Raw genomic sequence first — 16,657 nt, 5'->3', positions numbered from 1 at the left:
ATTTATTTACTTATTTTTGGTGCATATGTGTGCATACATGTTTATGTGGGTGTACTTATATGGGTGGGTGTGGGTCAGTTCACACATCAGGACCAGAGGTCAACCTTGATGTGTTCCTCAGGAGCACTGTGTGTCTCCTTTAACAGGATCTCTCACTGGCCTGGAGCTTACCAGTTAGGCTTGACTGACTGGCCAGTGAGTCTTAGGGAGATTCCTGTTTCTGCCTTCCCAGCCCTGCCTTTTTACATAGGTACTGGGGATTGAACTTAGGTCCATGGTTGCAAGGTGGGCACTTAACCAACTGAGCCTTTCCTCAACCCCTATTTTATTTTTAATTATGTGTCTCTGTGTGTGTGTGGGGGGGGTGAGTGGGACACGCGCATGCACCCCCCCATCTCCTTTTGAAGAGACAACCCTGTGTATTTAACATTCCTGGTTTTCTTAATGCTTATCTGTGAGCACAAGGACCTACATGTCACGTCTGCTGTGCGGCCTGTGTCCGAGAACGTGCGGAGGGTGTCGGGGATTGACAACACAGAGACTCGTTCAAAGATATAAAGAGAACTTTTAACAGGCTCCAAAAAGGTTCAAGAAAAACTTCCTAAGAAAAGCTCCCACCAGAGAAGCTTCTGCTCTCTCCTCTACCCTCGCTGGTTCTGCTCTGACACCAGAGGTGGATGTGTGTGGGTTTTTGAAGGTGCGGTTAGTCTTTGGACAAGGTCGAGGTCAGGGCGGTTTCTGTGGGAAGGCCTTTCCCAGGAACTTATTGTATCATTTTTAGTAAACATGTTTTTACTAAACATTGCCTTACAGCTGCCTACTCCCAGGCAGAAGGGGAAGTGGCCAGGAACTTATTGTATCGTTTTTAGTAAACATGTTTTTACTAAACATTGTCTTACAGCTGCCTACTCCCAGGCAGAAGGGGAAGTGGGTCTCTGCTCAAGGTCTGGTGTTCCCACAATTCACCCCTTTTTATTTTCAAATGAGGCACTCCTGGCTTAGGTCAAGTAGGGTCACCCTCCCTTTCCTGTCTTTGGGGGACCTTGAACCCCTGTTTTAGGTGGGAGGGGTCTTCCCCACAGGTTGCCCGTCATCGGAGATACCCCAACCTTAAATCATCTGTAACCAACCTTCATGGCTATCGGGATTGCCATGGGCTAAGCTAATACTTGGTTACGGATCTCTTGTCTCTGGAACAAGGCACGTTTGAGCTCGGCATAAAGCCAGAATGCCTACCGCCACTGCCACCATTTCCAGGACCCCCATTGACATAGCGCCTCTCCATTACCATACCCATCACCAGATCTGGGCCATAACATTCTACCAGCCTTCGTCTCTTACAAGGGTAACCCGCATGTGATTTACATTTACAATTTGATAAAGTTTCCAATCGTTTCAAGATCTGCTCAGGAAAGCATTTAGAAAGTGCACTTGCACAGATACATTAGGTACAATCATTGATGTTACACATGTAGCATTATAAAAAATATGAACAATAGTTGTCACATTAGGACAAGTTGCATTTCTCCAGAAAAATACACTGGCCTAGTCGTGATTCCAGAAACAGGAACCATCAAGTGACCATGTCCTGTTCAAATACTGAAAAGAGGCTTTTGCCACTCATAGTCCATACCAATGTCCAAATACTTTAAATGGGTCCTTTTTTCCCCTAAAGGGAAAACTGGCAAAATGAATTCTGTTGTTTCAAGGTGTGTCAAGGGCAGACAGTTAGTCTTTCCAGTTCTCTGTTGGCTTCGGGATGAAAACTCACGGGTCCGGAAGGTTAATGCAGCAGGTCTGTTGAGAAACTGGAAATCTCAAACCGACTGTTTTCTTTCTTTCTTGGGCTCTAGATTCGATGACATCAAGAATCAGGAACACTGATTTAGGAGATCTCACTCAAACTGGCTTAGGTAGGCTCCCATGGTCTCAGGTCCAGTTTTTCTCTGCTCCATGCATCTCACTAAATGGTCTGACAGTTGCCGAAGCTTTATTCTTTTCCTGCAAGAAAACACAAACATGCCCTCGACCCCAAATTAGGGTCTTCTCCACTGTCTAGTGTATGGATGTCTCCATTTGACCTGAGCAATGGTTGCTTAAGTTCCATCATGCCAGAATCTATCTGAAGCTCACTGGCATTCACATTATAAAATTTTTAAATGAGGAGTGTATTATTTGATGAGTCATGTGGGGACTGGGGACATTATTCCCCCTTTTTTATTTTCTAAAAAAAAATTTCTTTTTTGAACTGTTGAAGCTGGACCATAACAGTAGAAGGATTTGTCTACCCTCCTTGGTTAACTATCTAGGTAAATTGGGATTACTACTTAGATTATTTGTAGATGCCCATTAAAAAGGACATATCCATTAAATATTTCCCAAAAACTTCTGAAAATCACTCAAAGATTGTAAACTATACTGTGTCCAAATAACTTTTGAAAATTATTTGAAGTCTGTGAGCAGTCTTTCCCAATCTAACCTGCAGAGCTCTCACTAGCTGACAAGGCCTCATTTGCATCTTAAATTTTTTTTTTAAAACATTAACAGACTGGCTGGATGTTCCTTTTGGCTATATTTAAAGCAATCTAGGTAGCTTCTTAACTATTTTTGAAGGGATTTAAGTATCCTTTTAATCATATAAGCAGTTCACACTCACGCATTCACAATCACATTTCATACATACCGGTGTGGCCACACCATACATTCAGAACATACATGCATCTTTCAGTCATCCTTTTTCCCTAGGTCATGATTAGTCTGTTGCAATGAAGCTTCCTTAATTGAAATCTATGTAAAAGAACAACTCCAGCCAATCCTTGAACTAAAAGGTTAAAAAGTCCTATATGTTTTTATCATTCCTCCATTTGAGCTACAGTCATGGGGTACAGCCGTACCTACTCCTTGTAACTCTGTAGATGCAAGGTGGAGAGGCCAGGCTTTTGGCCAAAAGTTTTTAGAGATGACTCACAAAATAGAACTTAAATGTAAACAAGAATTTCCATTCCATATACCTTTGTCTTTTTTTTTCTTTTACTTAATACCAGTACCTCCTTTATTAACCGTTACCAATTTTCAATTTACCCACTTTTAATCCATCCTCCAACTGAGGGTGATCTCTCAGGTTCCCCTTTCTTTCCTGACCTTGGTGTCAGGCGAAGGCCTGGAGATTTAATCCAATCCACCCCCTCAACTGAGGGCAATCTCTCAGGGTCCCCTTACTTTCCTGACCTTTGTCAATATCTCGGTGGAACCTCCAATTGTCACGTCTGCTGTGCGGCCTGTGTCCGAGAACGTGCGGAGGGTGTCGGGGATTGACAACACAGAGACTCGTTCAAAGATATAAAGAGAACTTTTAACAGGCTCCAAAAAGGTTCAAGAAAAACTTCCTAAGAAAAGCTCCCACCAGAGAAGCTTCTGCTCTCTCCTCTACCCTCGCTGGTTCTGCTCTGACACCAGAGGTGGATGTGTGTGGGTTTTTGAAGGTGCGGTTAGTCTTTGGACAAGGTCGAGGTCAGGGCGGTTTCTGTGGGAAGGCCTTTCCCAGGAACTTATTGTATCATTTTTAGTAAACATGTTTTTACTAAACATTGCCTTACAGCTGCCTACTCCCAGGCAGAAGGGGAAGTGGCCAGGAACTTATTGTATCGTTTTTAGTAAACATGTTTTTACTAAACATTGTCTTACAGCTGCCTACTCCCAGGCAGAAGGGGAAGTGGGTCTCTGCTCAAGGTCTGGTGTTCCCACACCTACATTCCGCCTACATATGGGTATGTGCAAGTAAGTATAGGTTCAAACAGAGGCCAGATGTGTTGGATTCCTGAAGCTGGAGTTAAAGGCTAAGTTGCTTGATGTGGATTCTGGGAACTGGACTCAGTACCTATACAAGAACAAAAGGTTTTTAACCATCTTCAGATGGTTTTAAAATTGAGTGGCTTAAGAGCAGATTTTATCTCTGTTTTATTGTATGCTTTATTGTTGGTATTTCCTGTCATTTGTTCATGCGGAAGGATGGAGGAGTCTACACTCTGATTCTGGGTTCTGTCCTTAGGTGTGTGGGGTTTTTGGGGTGTGTGTGTGTGTATTTTTAGGCTTTGTAGAAGTCTATAAATTTTTTCTAGTCGAAGGAACTTTTTGAAATAGAAGCATCTATAATTTTGAAAATGATCAATTTCTGTTGATAGAAGAACACTCATGACATTTGAGAATGCTTAGCTGTTTACTGTAGGCATCTTGAGTTCTTCGTTATTTATTTGTAAATTTGCTAAAATTGAAACAAAGGTTCCTTTTTTGTCTAATTACTTTTCCTTAGACAAAGTTTACCAAGATGTAGTAGGACACTTGTAGTCTAAAGAACATGTGAAGTAAAAATTATATGAAATACTGAATTGGAATGTTGCCAAATTGTCCAACTGCTGCTGTCCATTTAATACACAATTTGTTCTAAGATAAGAAATTGGTTAGAAAGAATTGATATTTTAATTAGTGAGGAGGTAATGGGCTTTGCAATTATAATTAAATAATGCATGTTGTCTGTTTAATCACTGCGTGCATGCAAGTCATCCTATAATAGAATGAAGCTGATGGCTTGTCGTGAATTTCAGATCACATCTGTTTGACTAAAAATGTTACTTGAGGATCGGAGGAAAGCTAATTCTTGTAAAGTATTTTGTTGTGTGTGTATACTCAATATATCAAAACTAAAATACCTGTAGAATTGGAGTGTTTTAGTAATGTTCAATGAAAACTTGGATAGTTTTTGCAGAATATAAGGTATTTATCAGTAACTGTTAATAGCAGCAACAAAAAATGGTTGGGCTGGAGAGATGAGACATGACTCATTTGCACAAGTATGAAGACCTGAGTTTGGATCCTAGCACTCAGGTAAAAAAAGCTGGGTGTAGTTGAAAACACTTGTAACTTCAGTTTGTGGAGTGGGGGCCAGAGACAGGAGGACTTTTGTAGTGCTTGCTGGCTGCTAGCCCAGCTCCAGGTTCAGTGAGAGATACCCTGCCTGTCTCAAAGGAGACAGAGTGAGAAAGCAAGACACTCATATCCTCTTCACAAATGCATGTGTGCAGGTATTAGACTGTGGTGTTAGTGTATTGTGTTTTTTTTTTCTTGTGAAAATGAATACCTTAATGTGAATTTTTTAAGCTTAGGAGTTTAAATGATGGAGTTCTCTTCCAGTGGTTATTGCTTTATGGTGCTGAAATGTGTGTGCAGGTAAACACAGTAGTCATAAGTTTGAATTTAAACTCATTTGTTGGATTATTATCAGTTTCTTTCTTTTGTGGAAATATCTGAAACAAGATTTTGAATTACCTTGGTTTCTTTTCCTGTGTTTCCTTAATTTTAAATTGTATTTTATAGAATTTTAGCTTAAGTAGTGATTAGGCTACCAAATTAGCCTATGAATTTTACTTGATTTTCAAGGTAGCTAAATTACCTACTTTGTATATCTGTCACAAAGATAGTGGAACTTCCTATAGTTGCAGTGTTAATTAAACAGCATAACTGCAGCATTAGAAGTTTATAAAAAATTAAATTGGATACTTTAAAAACTCTTAGGGAAAATATGATTTTATGAGACGAAAAGGCATTTCCCATGGAGGTTAGGAACTCTGTTATCTACAGGAGATAAAACTTAGTACTTGTAATTTTGTTTGATGCAGATATTGCTAGCTTTGGTTCATGAATGGAACTAAGTAAAGGAGATGAGGAGGACAGAATTTAAAAAATATAAAATGTGTGTGGGATGGGGTGGGGTGGTGGTATAGACTTTAATCCTCCTAGTACTTGGGAGGCAGAGGCAGGCCTCCTGGCCAGTCTGGTCTATAGAGCAAGTTCCAGGACACTAGGATGTTAAATACAGCGAAACCCTGTCTTCAAAACCAAAACCAAAATCAACCAAACAAAGTGCTAAAGTTTCAGTTTAAGCTGGAAAGAATCTAAGAAGTTTTGCTTAAAGAGAACATGGATATAGATTTTTTTTTTAACAAAAGGGGTGATCAGAGATGGAGTTTCCTGAACACTGAGCTAGTGAGAGACACAGAGGCCCAGTGTGCATACATCCCATGGGGAAGAAAGGCAGCTGGAAGCTGGCAAATCAGTTGTTTTGTATTATTTTTAGAGCAAAATGTGAGAAGGGTGTAGATGAGTAATTGACAGATCTGACTAACTTTTCTTATGTAAGGAAGGTTTTGGAATTGTCTTTTGTGCAATGACTCGAAGCTTTATATTTTCTTTTAAGACGTGTGCAAGTTTACTGGGATTCGAACTGAATAGAAAGATAGCAGTGGTTAGGTAATAGAGTCTTGTGAGGGAAAAGATTCACAGGGAAGGTTAACTCAGCTTAGCCGTATGCACTTGTCTCTGCAAAGGATGAGATGTAGGTGTTTTTCCTCTTGGTATTAGGTTATTCTATATAAATAGCTAGTATTATGCAACCCTTGGTATTGAGGATATGCTTGGGACATAACACAGGTGTTATGTCATAGGCACATTTAATTTCCACTCAGCTGAAGAGAGTTGGGGAAAAAGACAAACCCATAAAACTAGTATGGGGTGGCTGGACAAGTATACTTAGTAGCAGTTTTGATGGTGCAAATCAGTTTTGACTAATTGATCTAAAGAAGTGTGTTGGAAGCCTCTTGGGAGAAAGTAGTGCCTTTATTTTTTAGGATTTATTTATTTATTTGATGTATATGAGTGCTATATCTGCATGTATGCTTGCATGCCAGAAGAGGGTATTAGATCCCTCTACAGATGGTTGTGAGCCACTATGTGGTTGATGGGAATTGAACTCAGGACCACTGGAAGAGCAGCTGGTACTCTTAACTGCTTACATCTCGGCAGCCTCAGGAGAAGTAATCTTAAGATGTTGCCTTCTGACAACTTTATTGTCAGTCTTGCTCTTCCTCTCAGAAGTCCTAGCTCCTGGGTGGGAATAATGGAACTCCACCAGCTTCAGCTTTTAGTACTTTGATTTTGTTGGATGCAGATATATCACTGGGTTAGTTGATGACTGGAACTAAGTAAAGGAGATGAGGAAGAAAAAAATGTGTAAGCTATGGTTAAAGTTTCAGTTCATTTTAAAGTTGAGAAGAATCTAAAAAAGTTTGGGTTAAAGAGGATATGGGTAGAGTTTTAGAAAACAGGTGATCAGGGATGGAGTTTCCATATTAAAGGATGTTTTTATGTTTTAAAATAGTTGAATACTATGCTTTTCTGTGGATGTACTGAATTTATTTAGTCTGTATTTGTTCAGTGATGGATATTGAGTTTTCATTAATACAAAATAGTGTGATGAACTTCCTTGTACATAGCCTTGCTTGAGCATTTATTGAGTGTCCTATGCATATTTAAATAGACATGGTCTATAAAGAATAAATAAGAGACAGATCTTTGCTTTCAAAGCCTCAGATAAATATTTTGAAATGTAAATTTATCAGAGTTGTGAATTGGTGATACGATAATCAACATTATTGTGAATTAAGATTTTAATGTGCTATTGCTTACAACTTTGTCGGTCCTCTTCTCTGTACTTCCTAATTTTTACTAACACATATTTTGGGGATTTTACTTGGCCATATAATCTCAATGATGGAAAAGATAAAACTGAATTGTGGGTTTGTAGGTCAATTGGAAAGCTTACATTTTTGGTAAAACATTGAATCAGTATGACTTATGTAATCTGTTACTGTGTGTACCTTTATAGAAGGAACACTCCAAGTCTAGATGTGGTGATGCATGTTTGTAGTCCTAACTGTGGGTTGGGGAGGCTTCTTAGAGCTTTGCAGTGTGGGAATCTTGAGCCTGAGCTCAGCCTGGGCTACATAGCGAGGTCTGTAAAAAACAAACGAAAAGCATGACAGGAAAATAATAGGTTTCAGTGAAATTTTGCATTTTAATGAGAGTACATATGAACATAAATCTGAATACTAAATTTGCAATTGAGATAATTTTCTAAAGAGAAATTATATTACACTAGTGGTTCATGGTTGATGAAAGTAGATCTGTCGTTAGGTACTGAGCCAGTATCTAGCAATGTGTGAGGTAGTTGTCTCTTTCAAAAATAATTGGCTTACTTTCATGGTCTTGGGTGTGATGTGAGAATACTTTCTACAGTCTTTAACCTTTGTTCTTGAGCATGAACTCGCTCATTATTTATTTATTCATTTTGGTGCTGCACATGCTAGCCGGGCATTGCACATGTTAGGCAAGTACTCAACACCTACATGTATTCTTAGCTCTTCTCATTTCGTCTTGTAGGTATCACATAATAGAAGGATGTATCATTTGGAATGATTAGGATTGAGAACTTAAGCAGCTACTTGTTTCAGAACCCAAGTACTAATACATGGAGAGGAGTCCCTGAATACCAATAGATAGATAGTTTTTTGTTATTCCTCTCAATAAAGTTGTTTTTTATATGAACAATCCTTTGTAGTAAATTCTATCCTCCAAAGCCTTTTTGTCTTTTAAACCTGTTGATATGCACAGGTACACAGTATTTTATGTGTATAGTATTTTTTTTTTTTATTTTGTACTTGCGTCACTTGAGTATACTGTGTTCCTGCAGTGCCCATGAAGACCAGAAGAAGCATTGGATCCCCTGGACCTGCAGTTTCAGATGATTATGAGCCACCATGTGGGCACTGGAAATTGAACCCATGTTTTTTTGAAAGAACAAGTCAGTGTTCTTAAGCACTGAGCCATCTCTAAGGCCCTATAGTATTTTTTAAAAATTGATACATCTGTTCAAAATAGAAAGTAAGTTCAGCTCATAAGATAACATAAATTTGTGTGTGTGTCTGAATCTGTCACTCAAGTTAGTAAATGGATACTCTAGAAATTAATATTTATTTTATATGAACATCAATTCTTAATTTATGAGTAGCAAGTAAAGAGAAATACAATATCTGTCTTAGACTCAAAAGAGGCAAACCATTTCTTTCTCAAATTTGAAAATGTATTAACATAAGCCATTTTTTTCTTGAATTTTTGAATACATGTTGGGGTTAAGTTTAGAAATCTGGGGCTTAATAAGAGAGATAAAATTACTTAATTTCTTTTAAAAAGTTTTTTTGTGTTTGGATTTAAAATTTTTTCTTTGTGTATACTATATGATTATTTTGCCTGCATTTGTGTATAATAGTACCTGGTATCTAGGGAGTTCAGAAGAAGGCATTGCATCTCCTAGTAGTGAGGTTACAGATGGTAGTGAGCTATCATCTGGGTGCTGAGAATTGAATGCCTGTTCTCTGCCAGAGCAACAAGTGCTCTAAACCTCTGAGCCATCTCTCCAGCCTGTTGTATTTTTTGACACTGATTCTCAGGCTGTATAACTGAGGCTGGCTTGGAACTCCAGACTCTCCTGCTCCTGCAATGCCTCTGAGAGCTGGTACTACATACCACTTTACCTGTGATTTAAAACAATCTAATATGTATACATATCTTGGCTCTCTAAGAGAATGCTGCAGTATTTTCCTAACTTGTTTTTCTGTTAAACACTTTTGACCTTAAAGATGGTGGATTGTGTACTGTCTATAGTGTATTTGTAGACATTGTCATAATTGCTTTTTATTTGAAACTTATGTTGATTTAAGTTTCTTTTGGAACATAGTCTAGAACATTTTTTATTTCTTTCAAGAGGCCTAATTTCTTCATATATACTTGGAATTACTACGCTTAAGAAGCATATGCAAGAGAGCCTTGAGTATTAAGTGTTCCTATTGCTTTTGAGTCTGCCGGATTAGTATTTGGTTCATCAGTTCCTCTCTCCAGACTGAGGCTGTGCTTTTTCTTAGTGAAACTGAGTTTCTGTCCTTTTCATCTATTAGGGCTCCAGCTATTTCCATATGTAACAAGGTCCTGACAGTCTGTCCAGGGTCAGCTGGAATAATTATTTTCGGACAGCCGGGAATATCATGCTCGCCCTCAGATACAAGCTCCTTGGATGTTCACTGCTGCCCTTTCCTGTTGTTTGTGCTCTTCTTGCACTTTAGTCGGCTCTCCTATTTCTCTTTACCTTTGCTAAACACATACAGTAAACAAATGATTGTGTTAGCCACTATCTATTCAGTTAATGTCTTTTCTGCCTCTTGATTTCAGTTTGCTTCCCTTCCATCTCCTGTCTGTTGCTGACACATTGTCTTCTTTGGGTAGGTGGTTGGATGGGTCATTGTTTTCCTCCATTTTCAGTGTATGTCTTGAATGTTCTTCCACATCCGTGTCCCCTGGAAACCACTCTATAGCCAAAGTTGACTTTAAACTCCGTGGTCATCTTGTTGCCTTCCATCTGCCATGTGCTTGGATTCACTTTGTATATGCCAGGCAACCACTTTACCAACTGAGCTGTACTCTCTACCTCTACCCTTTCTGTCATCAAACACAAATAGCTTGGCTGAACTTATATGCTTTTGCCAGGATATTGCTATGTAACCTAGAGAAACCTTCAACTCTTAATCCTCCTGGACTTTATTTTTATGTGACGTCATTTGAACACTTTTTTATTTGGTGCTCATGTGTGTATATGTGATGTGTGTAGAGGGTTGGTTTTCTGTTTTGTGGTTTTAGACAGTATCCCTCACTGGGACATGAAGCTCACCAGTAGGGCTACCTTGGTTGGGTACTTAGCCCCACGGTTCCACCTCTTTCTGCCTTCCTAGCATTGGGGTTATCAGTATGTGTCTTAACACCTGTTTTCTTAAGGGGGTTCTATATTAGTTACTTCTCTGTTGCTCTAATAAAGATCAAAGCAACTTACGGGAGAAAGAGTTTATTTCATGGAATTAAGGTCCATGATGCAGAACAGGAGGCATGTGTTTAGAGCAGCTCCTGGGAGCTTACATCTTAAACCTCAAGCAGGAGGCAGAGAGAGCAATAGGCATGGCACAGCATTTGCAACCTCGAAGCCCATGTCCCAGTGACACACCTTCTCCAACAAGCACACCTTCTCATCCTTGCTAAACAGTTCCATTAACTGGGGATCAGGTTTAAATATGAGCTTATGGGTGGCTGTTACCATTCAAGTATTCATGCTTGCACAGCAAGCATTTTACTGAATGAGTTGTTTCCCCAGCTCCCCACCTTTTTTTTTTTTTTTTTTTTTTTAAAGAGACACAGGTTTCACTTTTTTCCTCCTTCCAAGACAGGGTCTTACTGTTTATCCTGGCTCTCCTAGAATTTGCTCTGTAGGCCAGACTGGCCTCAGACTCAGGGATCTGCCTGTCTCTGTCTCCCAATGGCTGAATCATGGGATTATAAGCATGGCTCCATGCCTGGATTGGAGCTCCGTTCTTGACCTGCAGGCACCATATATTTAACTTGACTTATGAAGAATGATTACTTTATTTTTTTTTTAAATTTATTTATTATGAATACAACACCCTGCCTCCATGTACACATCAGAAGAGGGCACTAGATCTCATTACAGATGGTTGTGAGCCACCATGTGGTTGCTGGAAATTGAACTCATGACCTCTGGAAGAGCAGTCAGTGCTCTTAACCTCTGAGCCATCTCTCCAGCCCGAATGATTACTTTATTAAGCATATAAATTTCCCCATATATTGATTGGAGATAAAGGCCAATGAAAAATTGTAACTGTGTTTAGAATATTTTAATTTTGTAGTTATGAATGAGAAGGATTCTAATATTCTGATATTTTGCATATCACCATATTCATTCAAAGAGAAGAAATACTTGTGCAATTGATATGGTGGAAAAGAACATTGAATAATTTGAGTTCAATGTTTTTTTACCTTTGTTATGGAAAAGGTAATATCTAATTTATAAATATATATATAATATATATATTTGTGTTGGTAAACTTTGAAATTCTTTGATATAAACATCTATAAAAATTAGAAATATTTCTTCTTATACATCATATATACACTCCTGATATTACATTATCTTCACAAAAATTAGATTTCCTTATTTATATGTTTCCTATAGAAAGTAAAACAAGACAAATTAAATTTGCATGATCAAGAGAGGGGCTGTAGTAATCGTTCTATGAAAATGTTGTCAGTCTAGGGAAAACAAGTTCAGCTGTTCTAATGACCCTGTTCTTGATACCATATGTTAATACTACCTTTTAATGTTTTATTACAGTTACATGATGTTGATTGATGGCACAAATGAAGTTTTTATGATTGACAGAGATAATTCAGTGTTTCATGTTTCAAATCTGGAATTTCCATTTCGTAAAGATCTTCGAATGCATTTATCAAATACCCTTTTGGATGGAGTAAGTAGTTTATTTATATGCATTTTTTAAATTAAGTAGTACAGTTATTGTTAGTATGTCTAATTTAGAATCAAATACAATTCTTATTTGAATGTTGAATTTTATTTTTTATCTGTATGTACAGTGAATACATTCCTTTTTAAAGATGAATCTAGATGAGAATGGTAGTGCCCTTGTATAATTCCAGCACTGGGGTGGCAGAAGCAGAAGAATAACAGCAAATTCAAGGCCATCAAGGACTAACATAATGCGATCCTGTCTCAAAAAACAAACAAACAAACAAACCTCAAATATTTGTGCTTGAGTCTAAACAGCAGTTTTCAGATGTTTTCTTTAGTAGAGAACATGGTTCATGATATGGAAAATGAGTTAAATAAATAGGTTATTAATCATAAGGGAATAAAATCATATCTTTGTTTTTACTATTGAAAAGTAGTTGTTACTTATTTTTGTAATTATAAAATGACTTTTCACTTTCTTCCCTGTGAATAGCTTTTCCCTACTCAGTTCTTAGGAAAAAATTTTTTTTCATCAAAATTTCTTTATTAATTTATTTTTTATATTCCAAGTCCAGTTCCCCCTCCTTTCTCTCCTCCTGCTCCCCCCATCCCCAATCTGCTCCTCAGAGAGGGTAAGGTCAGCCCTAGGAAGTCTACTAAGTCTTTCCCATTATCTTGCTGAGGCAGGACCAAGGGACCTCTCCACCCCTACACCCTTAAAAAGATATTTTAAATAAAAATTAAAATAATTCAGAATACAACAAAAAGTCTGGTAAAAAGCTGGCACATTCTTTTAATCTCATCACTTGGAAAGCTGTATATCAATGCAAATATATAAATTTAAGGCCAACCTGAGTTTTATATTAGGTTCTAGGCCAGCCTGGCTTCATAGTAAGATTGTCTCTTAAAAAAAAAAATCAAAAGGAAATCAAGTCACAATCAAAGGAAAAGAAAAAGCTAATTTAAAAAAAATCACTGAAACTTTTAATGTTGGATATACTTAGGTTGCAATTTTGATGGCTGTAACTGTGGACTTTGCTCTATGCAATGTAGTCAGTGTGGAAAACACAGCACATTTGTATCAGTAACATCAACTTTGAGAGCTGATTTTTTTCCTTTTTTCTGTAGTCTAGTAGTCTAGGCTGGTCTTGAATTCACCTGTGTTCCTGCAGGTGGTGGGATTGTGCATGTATATCACCATAGCTCCCCTTCACACCCTAGGGCTTCTCTGTGTAACAGCCCTGGCTGTCACGAAACTCAGCGATCTGCCTGCTTCTGCCTCTGGAGTGCTGGGATTAAAGTCATACATCATCACTGCCCAGCTAGAGTATAGATTCTTAAACAGAGTTTATTAGAAGCTTCAGGAAAGCTAGGGGCCTAATTTAATCTCAGAGTTTGAGTATCACAGAGCCTTTAGCTTGACTGAGAAAAGGAGTGCTCTGATCAAGCCTGTGCACTTGTAGATCATTTCTTGTTTTCTTCATTTGCATGAAGAACTAAATGCTACGTGTGGTTTTTAAAGTAATTTTCTACTTGCAATTTGTTTTGGACTTATTATTTTGTATAAATGTCTGGATTGTGTACCTGTATGTACAAATAGCATTATTTTGGATTTCCAAACTGTTTTTAGATTCCCTGGGACTGGAGTTACAGGTGATTGTGAGCTAACATGTTGAATGCTGGGAATTGGACTTGGGGGCTTCTGAAAGAACAGTCTACTCTTAAGTACTGAATCTTCAGTCATTCCAAATTTGATGGCAGATCATAGGATTAAAATTGACTGAAGTTTCCCCTCTTTCCACTTTTCCCAACTTCCCTCTCTCCCAGGGCTTGTGCCCTCCCTACCCTATTTCCTTTTCAGAAAAGAACAGGCCTCCAAGAGACTACAGCCAAACAGAACAAAACAAGATACAATAAGGCAAAAGCATCAAGGCCAAACAAGGCGATGCAGTAGGAGAAAAGAGTCTCAGGAACAGGCACAAGAGTCATAGGCACACCCACTCACCCTGTTGGAAGTCCTAAAAAACCCTGAGCTAACAGCCATACATAGATGCAGAGGACATGGTGCAGAACTGTGCAGGCCTCTGCTTGCTTTAGTCTCTGTGCGCCCATGAGTCATACTTAGTTGATTCAGAGCTCTGTGTTCTCCTGGTATCCTCCATCCCCTCTGACTCCTACAATCTGTTCTTCCCCAGGAGAGGGACCCCATAGAGACCTCCAATTTAGACTGTCTCCACATGTCTGGCTGTAGTTTTCTGTACTCCCTCCCATCTGCTGCTGGAGGAAGTTTCTCTGATGACTGCACGACGCTATTCAGTCTCCTGACCGTGGAGGCAGTGTTAGGCATGGGCTCCCTCTCCTGGCATAGATCTCAAGTAAACCAGACATTGGTTGGCCACTCCCACAAATTCTGTGTCATTGCCCCGGCACATCTTGCAAGTAGGACAGATTGTAGGTCAGAGGTTTTGTGTCTGGGTTGGTATCCATGTTTCTCTTTCAGTAGCCTACAGAGTACCTTCCTGCACCAAAGAGACTAGAATGTAGGAGTGAAGGCTCCATGCAGGCTTCAGCTCAAAGCTCTCTTTGTTCAATGAGCTGTGTGGATCTTTTTCTCAGCAGTGGGACCCCACTGTCAGTTTTTGGAGAACAACCCTCTGTCCTAACCTCAGCCTGGGCTGTTTAGGGATCTTCATGAGATACCTTTGGCCAAATGCAATCCAGTCTCACCATTGGAAGTCTTACCTGATTACAAAAGATGGGCAGTTCGGGTTCTGTATCCTCCATTTCTGGGAATCCTCACTAGATTCTAGGAAGTTATCACTGCCAGGTTTCCACACTGTCCACCAAATACCCTTTAATTCCAGCTCCCCTATCCCTCCTGTTTCCATCCTTACCTGCTCCTAGTCCACCCACAAAATCTATTTCCTCTTCTCATGGAGATCCATGAGTTCCCCTTGGAGCCCTTTTCTTTAACTAACTGCTTTCCTTGTGAAGTTCTTAATACCTATGCTGTCTATGCTGTCAATTTACTTGGGCCAGAATTATGGTTGTCATATCTGTTTTTTACCATTTAAGTTAAAGTCCTATGTATTTTGCTATTTATTTTACATTTTCATCTGCAAATTGTGTTTTAAATTCCAAATCCAGGCATTGGAGAGATGCCTTAGTGCTTAAGAGCACTGCCTGCTCTACCAGAGGACCTGGGTTCATTTCCCAGCACCCACGTGGCAGCCCACAACTGTCTGTAACTCCTGTACTAGGGGATCTGACACCTTTAACAAGACAGACATATCCAAAGATAACCCAGATTTTTAAAATGGATGTGGACATTGCTGCTCTTTTATGCCCTATTAGGATATATTCCTTTACCTGCAAAATATGGCAAATAGAAGTTTAGAAACATAATAGGAATTTACTCAAGATAAATGAGTGAAATTTAATGAATTTAATACTGAGACAAAGGGAAGCATATCATCCTTAAACATTAAAGTTAATAATTGCAATGTGAACATCAGCTTGCAGCAAAACAATTCTTGAAGAGGCAAGAAGCAAAACTCAGTTCATCCCAGCTTTGTCAACCAGGCTGGATCAAACTTCTAGAGTCTGATGCCAGGAGGTTTATTGCAAGCACAAGCATAGTACAATTTGGAAAGAAGTATCCTGTTATAATACAATCCCCAGTGCATAAGGAGACATAATTACATTGAAATTAAATTGAAAGTTCATGTCATTTCTTCCAAGAAGATGTGTTCTAGAGACATGTATTAATTAGCTTTAGGGCCTAGGGAAGATCTGGCATGGTCTCAGTCATGCAACATAGAAGTTGTTTGGGCTATTAGCCACTTCTGGTCCTGGTTGGGGAGTTTGGGGCAGCCCTTGGTTATACAGATAGTGTAAGGGTCATTTAGACAATGAGGTGTCTATGGTTCTTTTGTGGGAACTTGATATGGCCTGGCCCTTCAGGGTAATGCAGCTCACAGGTCAACTAATCACCTCTATCCCCAGCCTTTTGGGTGGAAAAACTTTTTTTTTTTTTGACAAGACAACCCTGCATGTGCAACTTTCCTTCTTTCCCTAGTGGTCTGTGAGCACAAGGACCTTTGTGCTCTCAACATTGCAAGAATTTTTTTAAACATTTTTTAAAGTAAAAGAATGTTTTGGGAATTTATTTTATTCATTGTTACTGTGTTTGTTGGTGTATGCCATGGTACATAGGAATTAGTGCTCTCCTTCTAGCATATGTTCTGTAGATTTGACTTCAGTGGTCAGGTTATGTGGCAAGCACTTTACCCACTAAGCCATTTCACAGGCACTCTTGTTGAATTTATGAAGCCTATAAATTATAGAAAAATTTTGATGTGCTCCCTTTTGTTCATTTTTGTGTATCTGTGTCATATAGCATGT

The 16,657-nt window shown here is 38.9% G+C and overlaps 1 protein-coding gene across 4 annotated transcripts in view; it reads left to right on the top strand.

The window, feature by feature from the left end:
* Rngtt (RNA guanylyltransferase and 5'-phosphatase) overlaps window positions 1-16,657 on the top strand; it is a 186,412-nt gene that overhangs the window by 29,340 nt on the left and 140,415 nt on the right. For all 4 annotated transcript variants that reach the window (XM_040740422.1, XM_005080835.4, XM_040740421.1 and 1 more), the window contains one exon: window positions 12,119-12,254. In XM_040740422.1, the coding sequence (XP_040596356.1) occupies window positions 12,119-12,254 (136 nt within the window). The remainder of the gene's footprint in view (window positions 1-12,118; window positions 12,255-16,657) is intronic.

This window comes from Mesocricetus auratus, unplaced genomic scaffold, assembly GCF_017639785.1.
Source record: "Mesocricetus auratus isolate SY011 unplaced genomic scaffold, BCM_Maur_2.0 Super-Scaffold_6730, whole genome shotgun sequence".
In the NCBI taxonomy this organism is placed as follows: Eukaryota; Metazoa; Chordata; class Mammalia; order Rodentia; family Cricetidae; genus Mesocricetus; species Mesocricetus auratus.
The sequence above is the reverse complement of the archived record's forward strand: the minus strand, read 5'-3'. Positions and strand labels throughout refer to the sequence as shown.